General features: G+C 38.6%; 1 protein-coding gene across 1 annotated transcript; it reads right to left on the reverse strand.

Moving 5' to 3' along the window:
- Nucleotides 1–473: 473 nt before the first annotated feature.
- Nucleotides 474–25,382, reverse strand: LOC139134117 (ATP-dependent RNA helicase DDX24-like). Its single transcript, XM_070701035.1, has 15 exons — nt 25,135–25,382; nt 21,571–21,699; nt 21,112–21,255; nt 16,571–16,725; nt 15,576–15,809; nt 13,720–13,830; nt 12,470–12,588; nt 10,244–10,359; nt 9,563–9,684; nt 5,576–5,857; nt 4,099–4,216; nt 3,250–3,427; nt 2,366–2,430; nt 1,587–1,685; nt 474–750 (listed from the first exon to the last, which is right to left on the reverse strand). The coding sequence occupies exons 3-15, from the start codon at nt 21,239–21,241 to the stop codon at nt 614–616; spliced, it is 1,866 nt and encodes a 621-aa protein (XP_070557136.1). The 5' UTR covers nt 21,242–21,255; nt 21,571–21,699; nt 25,135–25,382; the 3' UTR covers nt 474–613.
- Nucleotides 25,383–25,386: the final 4 nt, after the last annotated feature.

The following is a 25,386-nucleotide window of genomic DNA, read 5'->3' on the forward strand; positions in this document are numbered from 1 at the left end:
CAGAAATAGAGTAAAAACTGTGCACTGACAGGCAGCAATAATGTTGGTGTATTAACTAAAGCATCTATGAAACGGATACGTAGAATATTAACATGAATAGCATCATCTTCAGTTTGACAAACTTTCCGGTGGAACAAAATGCCATGTAATTGGTTGAAACAGTAAAACCATTTGTATTTAGCACTATGCTCAAAATCTGGGCTTTTGTGTGGATTTCATTTTTGATATTAAATGGAACAAAATGGTTGTTTGGGGACTAGCTTTTGTAAATTTTGTATTATTTGAGTTGCAAATTACACTGTTTGGTTCTCAAAAACAAGCCAAAGAAGCGTTCAGCCATCCTATAGACAGATATGCTACCAGAATTCATGACATATTATCTGGGGTCTGCCAGTAAGATATGCTAATGAGGTAGCAGTTGCTCTAGCTACTTGGAAAACTTCATCTCCAGTACATACATAGATACAACAAGATTTTGTTTGAGATCTACAGTCAACTTTAATCAATTTCTTATTCCTGTGAAATAAAAACAGACCAAATCAGTGAAATATTACCTTCAATGAGTAATACAGTATATCAAGTTATAAATTGCACTTAAATAATACAACTATTCTCATTTCACTCTCTTGCGTTTTTTCTGTTTATGTTTCTGTTTCCTTGGTAACTTGACATTCTGTATCAATGCAGCCATGTCTTTCTTTTCCTGTTTGACAGCGTCAATTGCATTCATGGTTGTCCCTGCAGCTGCATCTGTGGAGATACAAAATAAATCAACATTGTGGTCAAGATATCTTTGACCACCAGTGACAGCCTACAACATATACATAACTGGTAATTCACTTTCATATCTTTTGCTCGAGAAACAGATTTGAAAGTTGAATTCCTCAAAGTTTTGCCAAACATTACAACTTCATTCCAACCCTGTCAATGTCATCTGTTTATAGAAATCATGGGTTTCATGTCTGAAAGTCTTTCAAGAATTTTCCAGGAGCTTACTGACTCTGATTGACACACTTTCCATTAACAAATAAATTTATTAATGAAAGCAAGCACTGAACAATCTGCTTCTAGCAAGCTATATTCAATGCAATGTTTTTGAGCAATGTCAACAATTTTTCCTTCAAATTTATATCGCAAGTACAAAGTGGAATGCTATCTGGGACATCAACGCGCTTCTGGATAGCCTGGGCACTACACACGTACAGAACGTGAGATGTAGTCTGGCATTCCCCAATGGGTCCCTTGTAACCATTCAACAGTGAACATGCAGATACAGCCACAAAGACAAGGGGCGCCTGGAAATAGTAAATGTTACAGAATGGGTTTTCAGTATGGCTTTTTTTGTGTACACAAAATCCTATTGTTCTCAATGGTAGATGTATGATGTATGATAATTTTATTTATGCCAGGTTTATTACCAAGCATTGTTTGAATATGCAAATGACTGGATAGTGAGTCATATCAGTGGAGAGTATTCATTGGCCTGAAAGATTGCACCATCCAGTGGAAGATGGGCAAGGGTGTAGGGCATATGATTCTTTGGCAGATCTACGCTTTAGTGTGATGTGATATAGAAGTCAACTTACTGTATGTTTTTGGTATGTTGAGATGGCCACCTAATGTTGGAAACAATGCTGAAAAGCCTTTAGGGAATACTGGCCTCTGTAACATTGCTTTCAAATCCACTGTAATATTGGAAGGAAAATAGTAACACCCATGTCAGTAAGAAAATACAGAGGATGTTTCTGTACTCATGTATGTAATAGAATCATATACGTACAGGTTAACTGCAACAAAGCATGTCCCTTGTCAAGCTTTTCATATCTTTTAGTCATTTGATTTGTTTGCATCAGACCTCTAATTCTCTTTCAGATAGTTTGCTCATGAAGGTCATCCCATGATAAGAAATTGCCAACCTTGGAATTTTGAAATATCTGCAGTGATGCTTGTTTGGCTTAAGCTGAGATTTCAAACATTCTTGCAAAGATTATTGTGTGCTTGAATCAAAATACAGACTGTTGTGAAAGATGGCTGTAGAATTCTGTGATAATACATGGAGCTATGAGGATCTCTAAAATCATACCAATAGGCATGGACTTTGGCAAAACAACCGCTGAGGGCGCTATTCTCACTACATGCCTTAAAATTTCAGTGGACTTGCCCACAGAACTCACGCTGGCATTGATCTAAACCATTCAACAGATATTGTGTGCAGCTGAATGGTATAAAGCAGAAACATTTGGCTCAACACTGCTGAGGTCAACTACAGGATATAAATAATTCTGGTGTCAATTTGTTACCAAGGGAGACAACAGGTTGACCTAACAGATCATTTCAATTAGATGGTAAACACTCAGAGACTTACTTTTCATTTTCTTGACTTTTCTTTCATGTTGCTTTTGTTCAAAGTTATCACCCATGTCATGAAGACTGGACACTCATTTAAGGAAACCATTATGATTTGAAATCACAGTTAACAAAATTTGATATTTGCATGCTACATGTTGTGCATTATATGATTCATCTTTTTAATACAAAACTGTGATATTTAAGCATGAACACCAATTGATCTATGTCGGTAGATAGTTCAATGATTCAAATAGCAATATTGCATTTTGAACTGGAGTTGTAAAGCCTGCCTTCTTTAAGCTTGCTAAATCCAAAATGACTAATATCAATGTCAACGGCCATAATGAGGAATATAACCTTTTTCATCCACAAACACACACATAAGAAAAGCAATGAAATAGACATCGGGCAATTTTTGTGAGGTACACTATGCTATAAACATCTGCATGTGGTTACATTTGAACTGATCGCCATGGCAATACAGAAACAATGCAGTGTACCCTCTTTGGGAAGTGGGAACATTTTTTGAGTCATTTGAAGAAAACTAAATTTTGTGTGCTTTTACGGCTGTGTCAATAACACGTTAAATTATTTGTAATTTCCATCCATCATGAAGCTTCACCTTGTGTAATGACATGGTGAAATATCTTAGTGGGCACACTGATACACTGTACATACAAACGATGTAAAACTGTGTACATGGCCTCAGCATCATTCAAAATGTAACCATATGCAGCCTTTTACAAAACACTGAACTTTCAAAAATGTTGATCAACACCTATTTCAATGCTGTGCTAATCAGTGCTTTCACGCTATTTGGATAAAAAAGTCGCCGATCATCTATCTGATCATAAGGAATGTAAAGTACACTTCCAGATAAAGCTATTTTTAAAAGGATACCAAAGATCTTCATCAAGGTCAATGTCAAGTTCTTTTGCAGTCTTGGAAAACCAGTCATTGTGATGTTTCTTTTTCATAAACTGATGGTCCATTTTATCCAGTGTTCTTGCTGCATTAACTCTTTCCTTGACCGCTGTGAGGTACCTCATTTCTATCGGAAACACCGGAATATCTTCATCTGGTTTGTATAAAAGACAGAAAACAATGTAATGTGGTACAAACTACTCTGGCTCAGTATTTTTCTGTACAAGCCACTCATCCGACAATCAGTACAATTTATTGACTTGCAAAATGAAACTTACCTGGAATTTTGAGTTTTGACTGGCATTCATTCAAGCAATCAGATTATGCAAAATTACATAGATCTCCAAGAATCATTCTCGAATGTAGATCAAGTGAATACATGTACATAGCATGCCTGATGTTTTTAAGCTGGATACATGATATATATTGATATCATTGTGAATACTTTTAGAAACATGAGTACTTCCTGGCATGGAAAGGCAGAGGATATTATCTTGTGCAGAAAATTTCGTCAATACATAGCAACTCATTATTTTTTCACATCTATTTATTCTCAAAGGTTTACATATGAGATCCTGAATGTTGAATGAAACATCTTGTCAATAAAGTTCTTGATCAGGATATTATTTGTCATTGTGTCTGGAAACTGTTGTAGCGTTGGTTGTTTGATCAACAGCTAAGAATACTATCTATTGGAGTTCCATTGTACATAATGCAATGAGAGAGGTGCCAAACTACAACAAAACTCTCGTCGTCAATGATCACAGCAAATGAGTGCTTTTTAGTCTTCTCACAGAGGAATGTACATGTGATCAATTAACTAACCTTTACTCAAAGTTTTACAAAGTCTTTTGTAGTTGGCCATATCGTCTGCTCCAATCAAGGCTAAACTCAACCCAGCCTTCGATGCTCTAGCTGTGCGACCACTTCGATGGACATATACCTGTAAAGATAGGCTTTGAGTCAGTACATTGGACTACCACTGATGGACATATACCTGTAAAGATAGGCTTTGAGTCAGTACATTGGACTACCACTGATTCCTAAATGACATTACTTTGCATGATTCTGAAAGTCTGAAAATTTCATATCAAGAATCAAAAACAACATCAGAGCTGTTTAGATGTCAATTTGTGTCAAGAAGCTATCAAGAAGAATTCTATTAGCTGTCACAAAGAAATGCAGTGAAGGTTAACATGCACAGGACAAAAACATCACAGGCATGTGTTGTGCTTGGGAGTAAAACAATCACTGCTAACAAAGGGAATCTAGTCTTGTAAAATTTAGTAGATATGATGAAAAGATTTGTGAACATTCACCAGAATGAAAACAAAGTATGATGGTAATGATACCCCTCTACTTAAAGGCGGAGCCTCTCTTTAAAAGGGCGCCAAGCTATGGCGGCGTTCATTGTGTAAGTGGACACCAAACAGGTAACACGCAGGTACACACTCCAGAAAATACAAAAACGCAGACAGACTGCCAAGCGGTCAGCACGAAGCTGCTGCCGATCGAACTCTGTGATTATATTCAAATTCTAACACGACTTGAAGACGATTTTTTAGGAACTTTGAGCGTTGGTTGTGGGGGGAATCAATGACTGTTGATGATTTTAACCGACAGTCAATCAAACGTTTGCATAAACTCTGTTTGCAGGATTAGCAAAAGGTGACAAAAGGTTGAGATTAGTTTGTGTAATTAATGTTATAGAAATCAAACATCGTACTGGCCTTGTGTTTGACTGGGAGGAGAACTCCACTAATGCGAGAACCTGGGATTGAAAATTGCGGCTTTAAGCATTTACATCAAGGTATCACCTGTGAATGTTGTTTTCAAGTCACGGCAAGCAGATGAATGAAACAGAAAGAGTCTCAGTCTCTCTCTCTCTCTCTCTCTCTCTCTCTCTCTCTCTGTCTGTCTGTCTCTCTCTCTCTCTGTCTCTGTCTCTGTCTCTCTCTCTGTGTCTCTGTCTCTCTCTGTCTCTCTCTCTCTGTCTCTCTGACACAGACAGACAGACACATAGTGATAACATTGGCCTCCTAAAGAGCCTTGGAGGACACGGAGGACATGGAGGTTACAAACATTATCTACATGTTTTCGCAGGATACAAAATGTAACATGTGAGATTTTTTAAACATCACAACTGAAAAATATCCAAATCAAGACTCATCCTTCTATTGAGATACCATGTCAACATTTTGATGAAATACGACATTTTGATGGAAATATTCATCACAGGAGACTTGGAATAAATTAAGAGGGTAACTAAATGTATTTTACTACATTGTTTTGAATTAATTACTTCAGCAGTCCTTGGTATCTGGTAATGGACCACATGTTGAACATTTGGAATATCAAGTCCTCTGGCAGCTACATCTGTTGCCAGTAGCAACCCCTTTGCATCTGATGAGAACCTCTCCAGATTCTTCAGTCTTTGTTTCTGATGCATGTTGGCGTGAAGTGGGAGAGGTCTTTTTCCAAGGAGTGTGAAGATGGAAACTAGACGGCGAATACAATCTATGCTGTTTGTGAATACCAATGTCCGTCCTGGATATTGAAGCAGGAAATAAAACAAATAATAGTCCTGGAATGAAAAAGAAACATTATTGGAATTATGAACAATGTGATTGAGTGTACAGATTTTTTTATTTTTTCACTAGGTCAATTAGTTTGCCGGATAGCTTGATGGTTGGATTGTGGGTTGGTTGGTGATGTCAAACAATTAGTTTATTCAAAATTTCATTTGACCAACTTTTCAATAAGCAATATAAATAGTAGCTAGTAAGATCCACTTTGTCAACTTCAGTGATTATTCCGAATCGCTTGCACTGGTTTTCCTTTGAACATTGTTACCACTGCATGAATAATAGAATAACTTTGAACATTGAAAGTCAGTGATATTGAACACCAAGATGGACTTTTGACCTCCGACACATCTCCACTCCGTACCGAGAAGATAGAGCTTTTGAAAATGATGGAAAGACATCCCCTCTACATCCAGATATTCTCAGGATACCACATCAAAGCAGCTATGTTAAAGTGTTCGTAGCTTTAAGTTTTCATGATTTTCTCACTTTTTTATTTTTGATGACAATTGCAATTTCTTGTTCTACTCCCTAAATTAGTTGAAACATCTGCATATTTACCTTGTCAATGCAGTGTATATATGTGTTAATTGCACTGTTATTGTTTACATTTGAATTCTATTCTGGACCAGACTGAGTTGACAAGCTTAATACTGTGTATCTCAGCATGTTTTGGAGGGTACAGTGAGAAACTGTACTTGTTTTACAATCAAAAAACGTGGAAAAATTTTCAAAAGTTGTATCTACTGACCCTTTAAAAGCTGCAGTAGACATATGTTCACCTTTGAAAGTTTTCACTGCTAACAAGCTGCAGTAGACATATGTTCACCTTTGAAAGTTTTCGCTGCTAACAAGGACGGTTGTAAAAGGTTCCGTGATGTCTCAATTACACAAACCCGAGACTCTCTCATAGTCCCCCATTGGCTAAGCTTCTTATCATATGCTTCTCAGAAAGTTTTACTCCTGTTCGGTTGATGTCAAATATCGTCTTTTTAATGTGTTTTGTAATAACATTTACTGTAATTACCTATGGTCCGATTTTAATGCCAGCGCCATTCGTAGTATCATTGTGTGTCACAACAATGCATTTCGTAGACTGTTTGGCTATCCAAGATACACTAGTGCCTCGAAGGTGTTCGTTCACCATTCAGTAAACTGTTTCTCAGTTTTAAGGAGGAGAACAGCGTACAACTTTAGTGCTCGTTTGCAAAGAATTAAAATGTTCTGATTTATCGACTTCTTGCATGTGACATGCGCTTTCATGGACCTTAAGCCCACTGGGCAAATATTTTATATTAATTGTGCTTTATTTTACTGTGTGATATCTTGTCATGAACAATTTTTTATAGTTTTTTTTAATCTTTTATTTCTTATGGACGTTTTTGAAAGTCTGAAATAAAGTAATAATAAACAAGTCATCGTTGATGACACAGTCCCCGCTTGTCCATTTCGTCATAATCTTTGGTGTCTAGGTAGCTGTGGAATGACATTGATGCAACGGGTGCATCAGGCCTGTGACTTGCATTATGAAGTAATCTGAGGAACGTTCAATAAAAGACTCATCTCTGCCGGTGTTGACCACTAAAGGAACTTTTGATTACATCACACATAACGATGCCCTCACTGCCTCTAGTGTCATGACAGCACATACTATACACATGGTTTGGTGGAATTTTCGAAATGGTATGGGATCGGGTATGTTGTTGTAATCAGCCATTTTGGATCATATAATAAAACAAATTAATGTGCACAAGAATGCAGCCATATCACGTTTAAACAAAATCAGTCCATTGAAGGACAGTGACCTATGTTTATAAAATTGAAATCAAATGGCTGTCTATTGACCATATGGATCGTAGCACAAAATTAGTAGACATGCATAAGTATGCCATAGTACTTTATCTTTGTACCAAGTCTCAACAACATTGGATAAGGAATATTTGCATTATGATTAAGCCTCAAAGACATGAAAAAATCCAAAAATGACAATCTGGCAGCCATATTGGACATGTCACGAAGTAAATTGACATGTATACATGTATGTGTGCCATAGTGCTTGATCTTTGTGCCAAGTTTGGACAAAATGGGTTTAATGACCTTTGAATTATGCTTCAAAGACATGCAAAATTCCAACAAAATGGCAGTTCTGCAGCCATATTGGATCCTATCGCAAGGTTAATTGATACATGCATATGTATGCCACAGTGCTTTGCCTTTGTGCCAAGTTTGAACAAAATCAGTTCAAGGATGTTTGAGTTATGGTTCAGAGACATGAGAAAATCGCAAAAAAATGGACGCCTGTCGGCCATATTGGATCATATCATGAAATAAAGTGGCGTTCATATGAAGGGCATAATGTTTTGCTTTTGTGCCAAATTTGAACAGAATCGGTTCAAGGATGTCTGAGTTATGGTCCAAAGACATGAAAAATCGCAACAAAATGGCCGCCTCACGCCCATATTGGATCGTATCGCGAAATAATTTTACATGCACATGAAGGCCACAGTGTTATGCCTTTGTGCCAAGTTTTAACAGAATCTGTTCAAGGATGTCTGAGTTATGATCCAAAAACATGGAAGATCCCAACAAAATGGCCGCCTCACGCCCATATTGGATCGTATCGCAATATAATTTGACAAGCATATGTAGGCCATAGTGTTATGCCTTTGTGCAAAGTTTGAACAGAATCAGTTCAAGGATATTTGAGTTATGGTCCAAAGACATGAAAAATCGCAACAAAATGGCCGCCTCGCGCCCATATTGGATCGTATCGTGATATAATTTAACATGGATATAAAAGCCATAGTGTTATGCCTTTGTGCCAAGTTTGAACAGAATCTGTTCAAGGATGTCTGAGTTATGATCCAAAGACATGAAAGATCGCAACAAAATGGCCGCCTCGCGCCCATATTGGATCGTATCGCAATATAATTTGACAAGCATATGTAGGCCATAGTGTTATGCCTTTGTGCAAATTTTGAACAGAATCGGTTCAAGGATATTTGAGTTATGGCTCAAAGACATGAAAAATCGCAAACAAAATGGCCGCCTCGCGGCCATGTTGGATCGTATCGCAAAATAATTTGACATGCACATGTAGGCCATAGTGTTATGCCTTTGTGCCAAGGTTGAACAGAATATGTTCAAGGATGTCTGAGTTATGGTCCAAAGACATGAAAAATCACAACAAAATGGCCGCCTCGCGCCCATATTGGATCGTATCGCGAAATAATTTAATATGGATATGAAAGCCATAGTGTTATGCCTTTGTGCCAAGTTTGAACAGAATCTGTTCAAGGCTGTCTGAGTTATGGTTCAAAGACATGAAAAATCGCAACAAAATGGCCGCCTTGCGGCCAAATTGGTTCGTATCACAAAATTAATCGACGTGCATCTGTAAATCATAGTGCTTTGCGTTTGTGCCAAGTTTGAACAAAATTGGTTCAGCAGTGTCTGAGAAACTGTTGATGACGGACGGACGGACGGACGGGACCCAATCTATAAGTCCCCGCCGGACTTCGTCCGCGGGGACTAATAAACAAGCACTATACTGTGGCTGGTATAGCCTGGCTTAAGTCAAGCCGACATAGTCAGGTTCGTGAGTGACGTAGCCAGTGAAGCTATGTCAGTTTTCAGATCCAGCAGGGGACTGTGAGAAAGTCTACAATACTCATGACAAGACATGATGTTAAAACATATCATACCTTTTCTTCCAGAGTACAGTTTATCCTGGCTTCCGTCAATGTTTCAACAGTCAGTTCTTTCTTGGTAAGGTCAACCACTTTCATGTGATTTTCTCGGATGCCAATTTGGTAAATAAGAGATTCTGACGGACATAAACAACAAATTTCATCACAATATTATTTATGATGAAACCTTCATCGACATACTGATTTTCATATTCTAATTCTACGGAAACACAAACACTACATTCTACACATAAATTGTTTGGGCTTTTTTAGTTTCTATGCTTGAGTACTGTGGTGAGATGATGTAACTGTGTCACATGACGTGTCTAAGCCAATAGAAAGTGTCTACCATTTCACATTTTTTGATGTAATTCAGTATACTATATTCTTCTGTATCATTATTTGGGCCACATTACAGAGACATCAACAGCTGACCAGTTTTCAGTTCATTTTTACATTCTTTTAAGGCGTCAAGTGTGCAAGCTACTACTCCCATGTGGCAGGATGATACAAATCTGCATTGCTTTCCTATAATTCAAAATACTGCCAATCACTTTGGGTGACTACCCTGTGAATACACAGGGTAGTCTTGTATTATAAAATTTGGTTTTACAATCACTTTGAAACTTGCAGCCATAGAAAACCTGATTGTCTACAGCAATACTATGGTAATATTTGTATTTATGTTGTCTTTACCTAGCTTCTGTTCTTTGTTCAGGTCATATTTCTTTTTCATCAGTTTTCTCTGAGGTCCAAGATGTACCATGGTCAGTGTCGCTGAGAAGACAAACATCTGTCTTTTCATTTCAGTGCTGCAAATTCAAACAGAGCAATCTCAGTCAAAGAATGACCTTCACCCCTTGAACCCTGACCCCAACCTGGTAATTTATGTCATGAGGAGATTTACAGCTGAACATGGAGCTAAACCTTGATGTACAGTCATTTTCATATTTGAAACAGTTTTAAAGTACTATCACAGTGTTGCAGCCAGGATTGTAAAGCAGGCAACACTGTGTCCCACTACCATTTATTTTGGGGACACTTTGCACATTTCCATGATTTTGGGGACAATTAGCTGTGGAAACGCAGCTATCTGTTGGCGGGGTAGCGGGGATCACTATGCGGGTCAAAGGTCAACCCTGCCACGGATAGCTGTGGGCCAACTACCATCGAAAGTGGGTCTATTACGACGACACAACATGTATCGGAACTTTGAACAGCAAACTAAACCAAAGTGAGCGTAATTCAATGAAACGACCTATACCTGCCTGAACTCTGATTATTGCTCATTCCCTAACTCCTTTTGTGAACAAAATTGCTGCTTCGTTTACGTAATTCGGCCGATTTTCCAAGGAGTACTCAAGATTTTCACTCCAGCAGCGAACTTTGACTTCTTTTGATATGCTAATAAGGATCTGACCGGCCGTCACACTATTCACATTCGAACGAGCGACGTCCTTATTAGCATATCAATGGAAGTCAAAGTTCCCTGCTGGAGTGAGTTCAGGCAGGTATAGGTCATTTTATTGAATACGCTCACTTTGGTTTATTTTGTCGTTCAAAGTTCCGATACATGTTGTGTCGTCGTAATAGACCCACTTTCGATGGTAGTTGGCCCGCAGCTATCCGTGGCGGGGTTGACCTCTGACCCGCATAGCGATCCCCGCTACACCGCCAACAGATAGCTGCGTTTCCACAGCTAGGGGACAATATGCGTCAGTTGTCAATCAAATTTGTCTTATTTTGATAAAAATTAGTTTCACAAAACAAATTTCAAGGTACCCGGACCCCATCATGATTTTTAAATTTAAGGCTAGTAATTGTGGCAGTATACTGTGTCTGCTGCCAATCAGAGCTCAGAGCTCAGGCAGACAATAAGCAATTTATAATATGAAGTACAGCATTTTAATTAATTGTAATCATACCTCTGGAAGTTCGTAAATATAAGCATCATAATAATTATGCAAAACTCAGGCCACGGTCAGTATCAGATATTATTTGCAGACTACACCCAACACAGTCCACTCATGGGTGAGCCCAAAGTGACCCGCAGTACACAAGAATGTGGGACAACGGATTCTCTTTTGTGGACATTGTTGTAAGGGCATGTCCTGGCTGCAACACGGCTATCGTGATGTATTAAAATTATCAATTTCTGACCTTGTACCTTCACAAGGAAAAGGGCAAAATCAACAAAATATATTTGGTATGATAAAACCCTAGCGCCTGATATTTCAAAGGACTGTTATGGTGTTGATTGAGAGTATTCTAAGGAGTCCACAATTGTATCACTTTGTAGTTAAGTTCACAAAGTATTTCATTAGCAAACAGTGAATTTTCACAACTGAAAATCTGAACAACAGATTAGAATCAAACAGAAATTTTGGAGAAATACAAAATAAGAAGAAAATAATTACTAAATTTTGAGGTAACAAAAAATAATACTTGAGCAGGGATCAACTCAAGCAATGGAAAGTCATACAATATAGGCCAGAGTGGTTGAATTTGGTAAGAGTTTATGTAAAGTTAGGAATAAGATCAGTGTTTGTAACTAAATGTTACGGAAAAGGTATGCAGAGACAGTTTACTTTAGCTTTGTAAACCAAAGAATACAAACTTATGAATGAGCCAAAACTTTTAAATATGAGATTTATGGACAATAACTGTGAATTTTGTACTATACAAACAAGCATAAAAGTTGAAGCTTTTGAAGCTAAAGCACAAATGAGTTGCAAATTTATAGAAGACACAAAATGTTATCACTGAAAGTTGCATCTGTCAAATATATAATCTGGGAAACTCAATAGAATGTAATTCAGGCACTAGAAGTTTATTAATTATCTAGAAATGGTCATGAAAATTCACAATCAACTGAACATATTCATAACAGAAAAATTTGTGCGGAAATTTTTTTCATCTCACCCATTGATCAGATCTAGAAGCAGCGACAACTCTTCAAAGTGTCCTTTCTCAACCATTCTGTCAGCTTCATCAAGCACAAGATATTTCACTCTATTGACTGTGCGAAGATGTGGTTCATGCTGCAAAGGCAAAAAGATTTACATTGTATAAAATTTTATAAGATCAGATTACCAATAAATAAATTCACTGACTCTCTAATTCACTAGCAGATATACCTTAAGGTAGAACACACCTTGGGGACAGATATTCAGACTCTCAAGTTTCTACAATTCTTTTCTGATCTACCACTACAAGCAAGGGGCTCTTTGTAAGAAAAAAAAAACTTTCACTGTCTTAGTTTTTGAAAATCCAATATTTAATTTTATCCCATAGAGTTAACACATGAATGGTGGCCATTTTGAATTTCAAATATTGCAAAATATTGGGTTATTTGTTTCATTAGTTCTAAACTTTGCACAGTGACCCCGATTTTATCGTTAATTTCGTATTAAAGACAATGGTTGACAGTTTCATTACAGAAAGTTTGAGAAAATGTTTAAGTCTTTCACTTTCAAGGTGCATACCGGTACATGCACTACCTTAAGCACAGCTATTGCTCAAATATTGTCACCTGGGGGCCCTCTTCCTCTCACCATCACAAACTCATATTATTTTGCAATCAACCATTTATTAATCAGGTTCATATGGTACTAAGGTAAAGTTGGGTTAAAGTAAAACCACACAATACCGGTAATTTTAATAGACCTGAACTTCTTTAGACCTAAAAACATGCATGTCTTGCTATGACAGAAACAAGACATGTTTACAGCACTGACCTTGTACCTGATAAAGACAGTGTATATCGCAGTGGTTATTGTTTTAGTCCTTAGGATACACTGATATTTCAATGACTTGACCACACACAGGTATATGCATGCAAATACACTCAAAGGAGCAGGTTTTTGGTCTGCTTTATCTCTCATCAATTTGAATAACTACATGCAAATACATTCAAAGGGGCAAAGTTTTATGCTTTATCTCTCTTTATTTAATTAACTAGGCACAACTTTGAAAGAAGGACAATGTAAAATACTTACAAAACATAAATAGCCAATATCTACAGAAGCTAATGTGAGAACTTGGGATTGAGGATTGAGGATTTATCTGTACCCTAGATATAATGTGGGCCATGTAATTTAGAGGTCACAGTACTGCTTTGGTCATTTCATTAATTTACTCAATCATACAACACTGCTCAAAGAACACTGTACCTGTTGTATCAATTCCCATAATCTTCCAGGCGTTCCTATGACAATCTGTGGTTTCTTTTTGAGGACTCTTTCTTGCTTCTGAGCTGACATTCCTCCAACAATCACAGCAATCTGAAAATCAAGCAAGGGAAAGTGCAATAACATGGCAAACAGTCATGGTGAACAGGAGACTTTATCTTTGATCGGACAGATACATTGCAGTATCATCCCAATGGTTCCAAGAACGTAAGACTTCAGAAGGAAAATGTACTGCCATCGAATTATTATTAAACTTTTTTTACTGTCTATAACTTGTTACGCCAATAAGGTCATCTTCTACAAGGTCCATGATAAAAAAATTTATCCCTGAAGCTACTATAGACATGGATACAAAATTAAGTATTTCCTGACTGTATGAAATTATCTCACTAAGGTCATCTTAGGGACCTGTAAATAAAATATTAGAGCTGTCTGACCAGTGGTTTTGAAAAAACTGGCGACCCAACAGTTTACAGAGCTCTGCTGTGTTATGTAGAGAAAAACTTTTTGTGACATATGTACTGATGAAGAAGGTGGATATCTTTGATAGCTCATTACAGGATGGCCTGACCAAAAATGGCAAAATTAGCTGCAAAAATACAAAATTGATGATTTCATCATCATTTCAATATATTACATTAAGATAAAGCCTAGGAACATTCTTACAGACTGACGCCGGACGCCGTACGGATACCCATCCCAATAGCTTCTATAGACTACGGTATACCGGTAGTCTATAGTAGCTAAATTCAGTAGCTTAGTCATGGTCACATGTAACATAGTACAGTGTATGATGAATATCTTTATAATTGTGTTGTACATTGTACAGAACTTTTAAATGGCTAATGTCACTCATTCTCCATATTAATGAGTCTCCCTGATCCCTAAAGGTGTTATGAACACAAAATACAACATAATAGATTTGGGGACAACTCTTGTTATACACACTATGACTGAGGAAATGTGTATACATGTACATTCAAATAATTCAAACCTACATGTGTTACTGTTACAACTGCCATCTGTCATCTTTACCTGTTCACCCCTAATTCTCTATGGACACGTCTACACTTACAATTGATAACAATAGGTTTGGGCCAAACCACAATGGTGAAAAGGTTACAGGTAGATTACACCTCTCGGACAAATTTTTGTACTCACAACCTCATAATTCTTCTCTAGTCTATGCCTTGGACGTGAAGAGTGAATTTTCATCACATTTGTTTTGTACAAATCAGAAATGTAATGTTTTCCAACTGCATTAAAACAGACGACAGTGGCCACTTTGCCTGCCCAATATAAGTAAACTTGATGTACATATAGTTTACTGTTGTGTTCCTAAGAACTCAGTGACCCGTAATAAGTTCTTCATTTTGAAAGAGAACGGTGTAAGGGACCAATAGATGTAACTTTTGATGATTTTTTTTCACATTGTATACAATTTTTATTTTGTGTGTTAATGAAAAGTTCCTGTTCGACTCCCTAAAGCATGTTAAAAACACCTACAATTAATTGTCTCATAACATGCTTTGTGGAGTAGTACAAGACATTGACATTGACATTGAAACAAACATAGTGCAAACAAGTCATTATAAGTTACATCCACTGGCCCTTTAAAGGTAGGGGACTCGACCCCAGGGATCAAGTTTGTTCTAGTCTCTAAGAGGATTATGGGTGTGTTATAGCCTTTTGTTTTCCATTGAAATTGTAATCTAGTCAGTCAGTTTCGTGGTAAGAGAATCTGACCCCTGACACAGGCCCTTAAAGTTTCAGTTTCTTGGGAGACACAGGGAAAACATATTTCACACTCGTTTTTGAGACATACCATAAAATCTTACCTTAATGTCTGTGTGTTTGGAAACTGCCACTAGATGATTTCTGACTTGAATTGCAAGTTCTCTTGTTGGAGTCAGTATCAGTGCAAGCAAACTGTCATGTGTGGTTGACTCACTGCTGTCATCAAGAGTTCCACACTTCTTCAATTTCTTCTCTTTCTGTCTTTCTTCCTTCTCTTGAATTTCCAAAATATGATGCAATATGGGAATGCCAAATGCCAGGGTTTTTCCACTGCCCTATCAACATGAAAGAGGAGATTTCAATTAGTGATAATTTCCACTTAATCAGATGTTGTTTTGCACGAGAACTTCAAAATACTGTGAAAATATTGAGTTTTATGAATGAAAATATCAAGTCAGCAGGCTTACATGAAACAGGAAAAAACCAATTTACAGAAGGTACCTCTACCCATTAAAGTATGCTGCTCAAAGTCATAACACACTGATTAAATCTTGAATTCACCATCCCTTGACAGTCTGCTTCTCTCACAACACCAGGGTTTTAAACTCAATCGTCAGTTTAATACCCTTTCTGAGGAGTTAAACAATTGTCTTATTTTGTTCAACTCAAGTTTTGTTTAATGATAATTGGTCACAACAAATCTACATATATCCATTTATGACGAAGAGGTATGTAAGCCATGTTTACTTGTGGAATATCAGTGATATCCCCTTTGGTGGCGCACTTTATTCAGTTGGCAAGCCAAGTGAAAATCAATGATTGGCTGAAATGAATAAAGTAGTCTGATTTCCTTCAAACCTGTTACTGACACTTTTAACTTTATCCTCTGGGAAACCTATGAAATCCCCTTTTCTGACAGAAAATAAAATGTCTTTGAATTAAAGTTTGGAAAAAATTTGGAGAACTGACCAAAGTGTTTACACAAAATGATTGCAAGTGTTTCATTTGTGTACGGTGCTTTGTCCAGAAGAGCAAGGGTCATTCTGCTTATATAAACAGCGCCCTCACAGGGTCACTTTGTGTTTCAACTACGTACTGTTTCAGCAGCTCCAATGATATCTTGGTAATCTCTGATGGCTGGTGGTAGGCATCTTGTCTGGATTGGTGTTGGAGTTGTGAATCCTTTGTCAGCCAGACCGTGTAAGATAGGCTCAGGTACATACAGATTCAGCCAGGCAGACATATCAAGATCTGTAAAACAAAACATTGTACCGGTATAAAGATGGACATTTAGTAACTTGAAGCACATCAGTAAAATGGAAAGATGCTGGTACAATATTAATAGGGTTCTGCATTAGGTGATTTGGGGCGGGGGGGGGAGATAGGCCACCTGTGTTGTTGGACAAATTTATTCAAATGTTAATAATGACAAGAAAATATACATTTGAACACCAAAAGAATTTACAAGTTAAGAACGCACCTTGGGGACAGATATTCAAATTCTCAAACTTTTACAATTCTTTTCTGATAAACCACTTGTGGGGGTTCATAAACTTTTCACCAGCTTAGTTTTATAAAATTCCAATTTTACTTTCCTCCATAAACTTAACACAGGGATGGCGGGCATTTTGAATTTCACAAATGGGTAAATCTTGGGTAATATTTTTCCCTAGTACCACAATTTGCACGGTGACCCCTATTTTCTTCTTGATTTTGAAAGACAATGGATCAAATATTCTTGACAGTAAGTTCTAGCAAAAGTTTAAGTCATTCACTTTCATGGTGCATACTACCTTAAGTATTGTTATGCAAATTAACCATCTACTTTTCTCAAGCTATGGAGAACACTTGAAAGTCATTGTTTTCACAAACAGTGCAAAACATTAGATTGGACCATACACAGAAGAAGCAAGACTCTATACGATTGGACTCAATTCACTGACTACATTATACTCTTTTCTGTTGTCACTTTCAAATCTTGTCATTTCTTCTCAAAAATCTTAGATCATTTGTATACTAATATATTGATTCAATGCAAGCAGACAGACAGATACCAAATTGACAGAGACTTATTTGGTGCTCTCCATACAGCAATATTATCACCATGAATACCAGTTTGATATTGCAGCAGAAAATACACATCAGGGAATACACATATTCAACGGACAAAGTCGGCCATTTTTCATAAATTTTGTTTGATAGGAGATACTACTTACATTGTTTGACATGTCGAAAGATACTGAATGAATGGGTGACCATGCATATATTGGATCCGGTTTTTAATAGACAGATTAAATGAAACCCATCGCAAAAATGAATTAATGGTCATGACCATTAAATCATTTTCACAATGTTCTTATGTATTGTGTCTAAAACCGGGGTCGAATATATGCATAGTCACCCATTCATTCAGTATCTTACAACATGTCAAACAATATAAGTAGTATCTCGTATCAAACAAAATTCATAAAAAATGGCCGACTTTGTCCAACTTTGTCCCTTTAAGGCATAATGTGTCCTTGGGACAGATATGCAGACTTTACTTTTGTGGAGCTCCTGGAGTAAATGAAAAGTTCACTGGCTTATTTTTGCACAGATCAAAAATTTTAATTGTAATCTTTTTCTCCTGACAGCTAACACTGGAATGGTGGTCATTTTGGATTTTAAGTGTTCAGAAATATTGGCTAACTCAATTTTCTTGTATCAAATTTTGCAAACTGACTCCTGATGTTTATTCTTGATTTCCAAAGGGAATGGCTTAACCCTTTCACCACTATGGTTTTCCCCAAATCCATTGTTTTCTATGGTAAAGTTGGACCTGTACACAGGGAACTGGGGGTGAAAGGCTTAAAGTTGTTTAACTGAAAACTTGAGCAAAAGTTTAGGTCTTTCAATGATGAGGTGTTAACAACCTTAATTTGGCTAGATCATTGTATCCTCAGGGGGATACATTTAACCCTTTTCCTGCCGAGCGCCCTTGTCCGTTATTTTGCCAAGTCAGTAGAAAACCGCCCCATAATATGTGCCTGCAAAAGATTGGCTCTCCTGCATGTTATCCTGCCAGGCATTTTGGCAGAAATCGCCCATTTTCAGGGTAGTTTTAGCCGTACTTATACGTGTTAGACTTCGATAATTTCTACATGCCCGTAGACAGGGGAAGGAGCTCAAGGGTTACTGCAGAAAAAAATTGAGGTCACCGGCTTTGTTTCCCCTGGGAGTGCGTCATTTTATTGCCGTTTCATGTTTATTTTTTCGGAAATAAACTCCTTCAGTATTACGCACGTCCGCTAGGCACAAACATCACCTCACTCGTCTGTTAGTCAGAGACCCTGAGGGTCGTGCTAGGGGTGCAGCAGCACCGGCAAACCTGTCCTGTTTCCCCAGGGTAGGGTCAATTGAATACGTACCTTCAACGACTTGGCAGAGTAGCATAAAAACTACATTTTCGCCGTTGTATTAACGACATGGCTGAGCCATTGAAGCACAGCTCCACGTAGTTTAGCCAGCTCAGTTGGGAGTTGATTTACGAGTGTTACCGTTCATTACTGACTTAATCGAGTGGTCCTCACCTCAGTCAGGTACGGGTTTGTACCGACATGGCTTGGGCTGTAGCTAACCAGTGATAACCAGTGACTACACCCAAGTCTTCAGTTCACTTTTGCGATGCACGGGAGCAACGCAATATGCTTCCATTTTTCTAGCCATCGACGTGTCCACATGCCTGGCAGCCATATTGTACTGCTAGCTGGTTTGCATAACAAAAGCAGTCCCTGCTAAATGCAGGCGGTATCCCCGTAGCAGTCATACGCATTGACCTTATGTCCCTTTTGAATTCTCTGTACGCAAACAGCGTACGTAGTTACCAATGCGTCGGCAAGAGGATACGTTTGCCTGCAAACCAGAGCCAATACTTCGGACGATGGAATAAATAGGGGCGACGTCAAAAGATCGATGTTTGAAAAAAAACTTAATTGCTTAAGTTTGGGGGGGGGGTTTTGGCCAAATTAATTTCTGTGCAGTCAAAAACGATTTAACGTCTTTTTGGCAAATTTTACGATTTCAAGGCTGTTTTTTGTACTCTAAAACCGATCCAGTCACCCGTATTTTTGTTACTTTATAATGGTTTTCAATTTTTATTTAATTCAATGGTACATTGGTACGTCGTTTGAAAGAATTAGTACAGGGTATGAGTCCGCAATGTTTTTCAATTTTAGGTCAGTTAAGTTAGAAGGGGGGGTGGGGGGTCTGAGGCCAAACTTAAGCAATTAAGTTAGATTTATTATGTTGAACTTTTGATGTTGCCCCTAAAAAATCCAAAGCTACGTCCATTGAATGGCACGGCCAAGGCGGTGAAGGACGTTGCCTGGCTTGAACTTGCAGAGCTGAAGCCCAGCTTAGTAAGTCGGACACCAGTTTGTAATGGTATTTCCGAGTCGTTCATATCCGTTCCATCGGAGGAACAAGTCGAGCCGTCCCGTCAAAAATACGTTCTCATTTTCAGTCACGCACAACTGAATAAGTGACTTTCGTCTCGCACCATCGGCACCATCTGCCAAGTCGTTTGCAAGAGGTAGCCTTCTAGATTAGCATTGCCGAGTTCGTCAAGTTCGGCAGCAATCTCTATAGTGCCAGCAGCCAAGTACGTCCAACTCCGCCAGAAAACGTCACCATGCTATCCTACCAAGTCCGCTAAAAGCTGTAAAAAAAAAACCAGCCCCCCTCGGGTGTGGGGGACTGGCGGACAGGTTTTTGTACCTTTCCCTGTCTATTGACTCCCTGCGAACCATTTCGAGGGGAAAAGGCGTTCCTTGTCAGAAAACCTGGCCCGGATGACCCCTAAACGCATAGGGGATAGCAAAACGTAGTGCCGTTGACTTGGCAGGAAAGGGGGTACCCAAAAAGGGTCCGATTTCCACCGGGTTGGTAGAATAACGGTCACCAGTACTTAGATTCTGGCTACACCGAATTTCAAGCGGATTTTCACTGACTTGGCAGGAAAAGGGTTAAAGTTGTCTTACTGAAAACGTGAGCAAAAGTTAAAGTCTTTCAATGATGAGGTGTTAACAACCTTAATTTGGCCGGATCATTGTATACTCAGGGGATACATTTAAGGTTCACTAGCAAATCTCTGAACACTTTTATAATGTACATATTGGAATGAAAACTTAGACAGAATGTTCAAATTCCATACTTTTGTTGGTGACAGACTTGGTAAACTTGCTACTTTCACTTTAACCCTTTCACCACCATGGTTCTTCCCAAACCCATTGTTATCAATGGTGATCTTGGACCTGTACACAGGGAACTGGGGTGAAAGGGTTAACCCTTTGAGTGCTGTTATTTTTCCTACCAAAAATTTTAGTGCAACATTTTACCAATTTTTATGAATTTTTCTGTAATGTTTTGATAATTTTGGACCGAATGGATATCACATTTCGTTGGCTACAATTTTTTATCAAACTTTTGGCAAAAATCAAAAAAAAATTCACTTGGTTATCTTTTAAAAAAGGTGACAAAAATTTACTTGGGGCTCAAAGGGTTAAATAATCCATACACTTTCAAGAGCAATGCAAAGCATAAATGATAAATTTCTGTCCCAGAAAAAAAAAATGTTCTGAGTCAAACATTGTTTCTCACTTTTCCATTCTTCATTTTCATCTTCTTCATCCTTCTCAACATCGCTGTCTTCACTATCAGCAGCTATTACTTCAAGTTGCTTTCCCCTTCTTTTGGTGCCAACAGTTTTCTTCAATTTTCCTTTTCTCATGGTCTTGTTTTTGTCTGTCAAGACATTCAACAGAGGTCATTTTTTGTATTTATTAATAATATAAATATTTATCATAGATATATGTTGGACAATATCCCATCATAAACCTTGTCATGGTTACTATTTGATACTGATGGAAACCCTATAGAATAATTTTGAAACTCTAGTAAGCTTATAAAGTTATTGGCATTGACAAACACTATTCACAAAATGTTTTCCTTTGAACAAGTTATTATGGGAAATTATGGAAAATGCAGTCTGAACCAGGAGAAAACATGTAGGTCACACAGCAGCTGACGCATAACATAAAATTCTGTACAAGCACCCACCTGTGTCTGCACCTTTTTCTTTTTCTTCTTCTTCTTCTTTGGTGGCTTGCTATCGCTTTCTTCATCATGCTGCTTGCGTTTTTTACCTTTTTTCTTAGACTTTTCTTCTTCAAATTCAACTTCATCGCTCTGATAGATTATAAAAAATAAATATCAACAGTCAAACCGCACTTCAAATCTGTTCCATAGCTCTGACATTAGGCTGTATGGTACAAATATTTTTTCTGCATTACATACCTCGAATGTCATGAAGATAAGTCATACTTCAGTGTACTGAACTATAAAAATTTAATCCAAATAGTGTTGTTTGCAGTTGCAGGCATGTTACTTAATTATAATAATAATAATATAATAATATTGGGTTCTTATATAGCGCACATATCCACAAGTACATGTGCTCAAGGCTCTTTACAATTATTATTACCCCTGGTCACTGGACTAATATGATACCACTCAACTCCCTGGGGAACAAACTACAGCTCACATGTGCAGCCAATAAGCGCAGCAGAGCTAAACACACACATTACAACCACTGTCCTACCAGGTACCCATCACTCCTGGGTGGGGAGAAGCAATGAGGAATAAAGTGCCTTGCTCAAGGACACAACACCACAGCCATGCCGGGGCTCGAACTCACCATCCTGTGATCGTGAGTCCACTGCTCTAGCCACTGGCCCATGACTGCATGGACGTGCAGGGCTGGCAATTAGTGGTCGATCCACATCAACAGACTACCAACTTTTCCCTGGGGCTACCAAAATCGATAAAATGGTAGCCCACATGGACTACCAAAGTCATTACTTGGCGTGACATGTCTAGTATGTCACTTTTGGACGAGCTCGCCACACTCAACCCAGAAAGACTAGACTATGACTATGTTTTACAAAGACAACCGTGCGGGGGGAGGTGGGGGGGTTGCAACAAAGTTTCAATATCTCAACTGATGTACTTGGATGACAGGCACAGAAAATGATGGCCAATGAAAACACGAACGTAAAGTTGGCGTCATCCTCATCCTGATCCTCAGCCTCAGGTGACCTTTCTAGCTGACGCTGAAAATGATGCTACTCAGCGTCAGCTTCAGCGTCGTATCCGAAGATTGCCGAAGTTACGCTACCCGATGACGGATAAATGATAAAATTCGCTCATAACTTAAGAAAATAACAACTCCATTCTCACTCAACTTTCGCTTGAATCGTAAAACTGATTCGCAGGTAATCTTTTATTGTTAGAATATCACATTAGGGAACGAATGCATTAACTTGCATGGTACCTGAAACCCGAGTCCTTGCCTGAGCTGAGCTAGTGTTATTGTAGTGCCATTGTAGGAAAGGCAGGTCTGTGAAATTGATCCTCTAGGGAAGTAGGGTATTCCTAAGTTAATGGAGCCTTCCAGTAATGTCATATAGACTAGTTTTTTGAAAATGTTCTTAATTTTTAGTCCATGGATCCACTGATGTGTTTGTTGGTATCCTCTCAACTCTTGCGTTAAGATTTTCCAAAAATTGGTGCAAAACAGGTATACATGGTCCGAAATGTGTAAAAATCGCCACCATAAGAGGCGATATGAAAGCCAGGGCTCGAAAGTAGCGGTGGTCTGCGTCAAATGACCACCATTTTTCCACGCTTGCTGTAACTGGTGGTCATTTTGACCACCATGGAAAAAATTTAGTATTTCAGCGGTTGCCGGTTTGTCTGATGGCGAGGGTACCGTTTCATCAATACAACATGTCATCCTCATCCTCATTTTTGCGTGACCCCTGAGGCTGAGGATGAGGATGAGTATGACGCCAACTTTACGCTCGTAATGAAAACACATTTTCATTACACTTTGATCATGAATTACACAGACATTATGCCTCCTCCGAGCTCCCTACAGAAAGCCCATGGCCTATTTTCATGATTTAGTTTCATGTACGTGCTGAGAAGGTCGTGTTTGTTGTCATGACAACTATCAAAATTTGCATACAACTCTCAGAATGAAATGAGTTGTCAAAAGGTCGCCAAACTTTTGAGTATCACTGTTGTCCGTTATACCTGTTTCCTTTGGGTATTACATGTATTAGGTGTGCAAGTATTCACATCAATTGCAAATTACTTGAAAATTCACTTATGAGCAGAATCTTGAAAAATAGCTTTTTCTTGTCTGGTTATTGAAAAATTAATCCTAAACTAAAATATGCATGGGCTACCAGCCATTGTCACTGGTCTACTTTCTTCAGAAAATGGTTGCGTCGGTTGCGCATTCCCCAGCGCGGTCCTACTAAAAACTGCCTGGCAATGCCCGGCACTGCCCGGCGACAAACAGGGCACTGCCTGGCACGAAATAAGCTGGGCCGGCCCTACGCAATCTTGTTTACAGAACCAACTATTTACTGAGAGAAGGGGTAGTAGCCTATCGAAATTTAAACGAAACTTCGCCTGTACTTTGAAGTCTTGCTGATGGGGTGTCCGAAAGCAAGTGCTTGCATATTGCATTTGACAGTTCCAGATTCCCGTTTTTTTTTTCCACTTTTGATGTTATCGATGTACAATTCATTATTCTGAGGGCTAGCTGGCCCAGCGTAAGGTTACAAACGCCGTAACTAAAGACCAGTAAATCGACGTTTTTGAGGCTTGAACTATCGTTTTTTAGGTTTTTATAAGAGTTAGTGGTCTGTGGTATGTAGATATAAACTTCTTGTGATAACTGACGCGCTTATTTCGTGCCGGGCAGTGCCCTGTTTGTCGCCGGCAGTGCCGGGCATTGCCGGGCAGTTTTTAGTAGGGTTCCAGACACTTCGCACCAAAACCACTTCGCACCGTACCATCTCGTCCCATACCATTTCGCACCAAAACCACTTCGCACCAAAACAACCTCGTACCAAAACCACTTCGCCCCAAAAGTCATGTCCCCAAACCACTTTGCCCGAAACTTATCGCTAACTGGTAAAGCTGAAAATAACCACCTTTCTGTCATCCTGGGACTGAAATCTTGAAAGTGTACGCATTTCGCGAAATTGACATCGTGCAATTCCGCGCAAGGCACCTGAGTTGTAGCATTTGCGTGTTTCTATTTTCTTATTCTATCGTTTATGGTTTCATGCAACAATAAATGGTTCGTGGTAGCCAAAATGTCCTAACACATTAATGCTTCCAAGTTGTAGGTAAAAACAACCTTATGATACGTCGTAACATCGTTGTTTCAGGACGAGTTGACGGTACTATACTTAGGGCGAAGTGGTTTTAGTACGATGTGGTACTTGGGGCGAAGTGGGGTTGGGCGAAGTAGTACTTGGGACGAGGTGGTTTTGGTACGAAATGGTTTTGGGACGAAGTTGTGTGGGGCGAACTGGTTTTGGTGCGAAGTGTCTGGACCCCTTTAGTAGGACCCCATCAGCGTTGCTTCGTATTCCCTTCTCCTTGGAAATTCGAATTACACCAACAAAGTCTATGAACAGTAAGCCTTGCTGTTTTTCAAGAATATCCATCACGCTCTTTCGTCTATTCTGTCTTAAATAAGCAGTAACAGTTATCTTAGGTACATCAAAATTACAGATACGTTCTACTCCACAATCAACTTACACTATCATCTTGTTGCTCTTCACTGTAATCGCGCTTAGTTAAAAGTTCATAATCGTCAAGCTCTTCAAAGAGTACAAGTCCTCCGGTATCATCAAAATGGGCGTCCTCTGGCTTTATGTCGATTTCTTTCCATTTGCTTTTGGCAATCAGCTGCCCCTTACCCTTTAATCGTCTGCTCCTGACACGTTTCTTTGAGAAACCACGTTTCTTCATGGCCGTCGCCATATTGTCATATTTTCCGATTCGACTGAG

This window comes from Ptychodera flava, chromosome 5 (assembly GCF_041260155.1).
Source record: "Ptychodera flava strain L36383 chromosome 5, AS_Pfla_20210202, whole genome shotgun sequence".
Lineage (NCBI taxonomy): Eukaryota > Metazoa > Hemichordata > Enteropneusta > Ptychoderidae > Ptychodera > Ptychodera flava.

Excerpts from the sequence above, each read along its gene's own strand:
- LOC139134117 (XM_070701035.1), bottom strand. The coding sequence starts at position 21,241 with ATGAGAAAAGGAAAATTGAAGAAAACTGTTGGCACCAAAAGAAGGGGA. Across the intron at positions 15,810-16,570 it reads TCATTGGAGCTGCTGAAACA|GGCAGTGGAAAAACCCTGGC; the intron begins GTACGTAGTTGA and ends TCATGTTGATAG. Across the intron at positions 9,685-10,243 it reads GAACAAAGAACAGAAGCTAG|AATCTCTTATTTACCAAATT; the intron begins GTAAAGACAACA and ends TATGTCCGTCAG.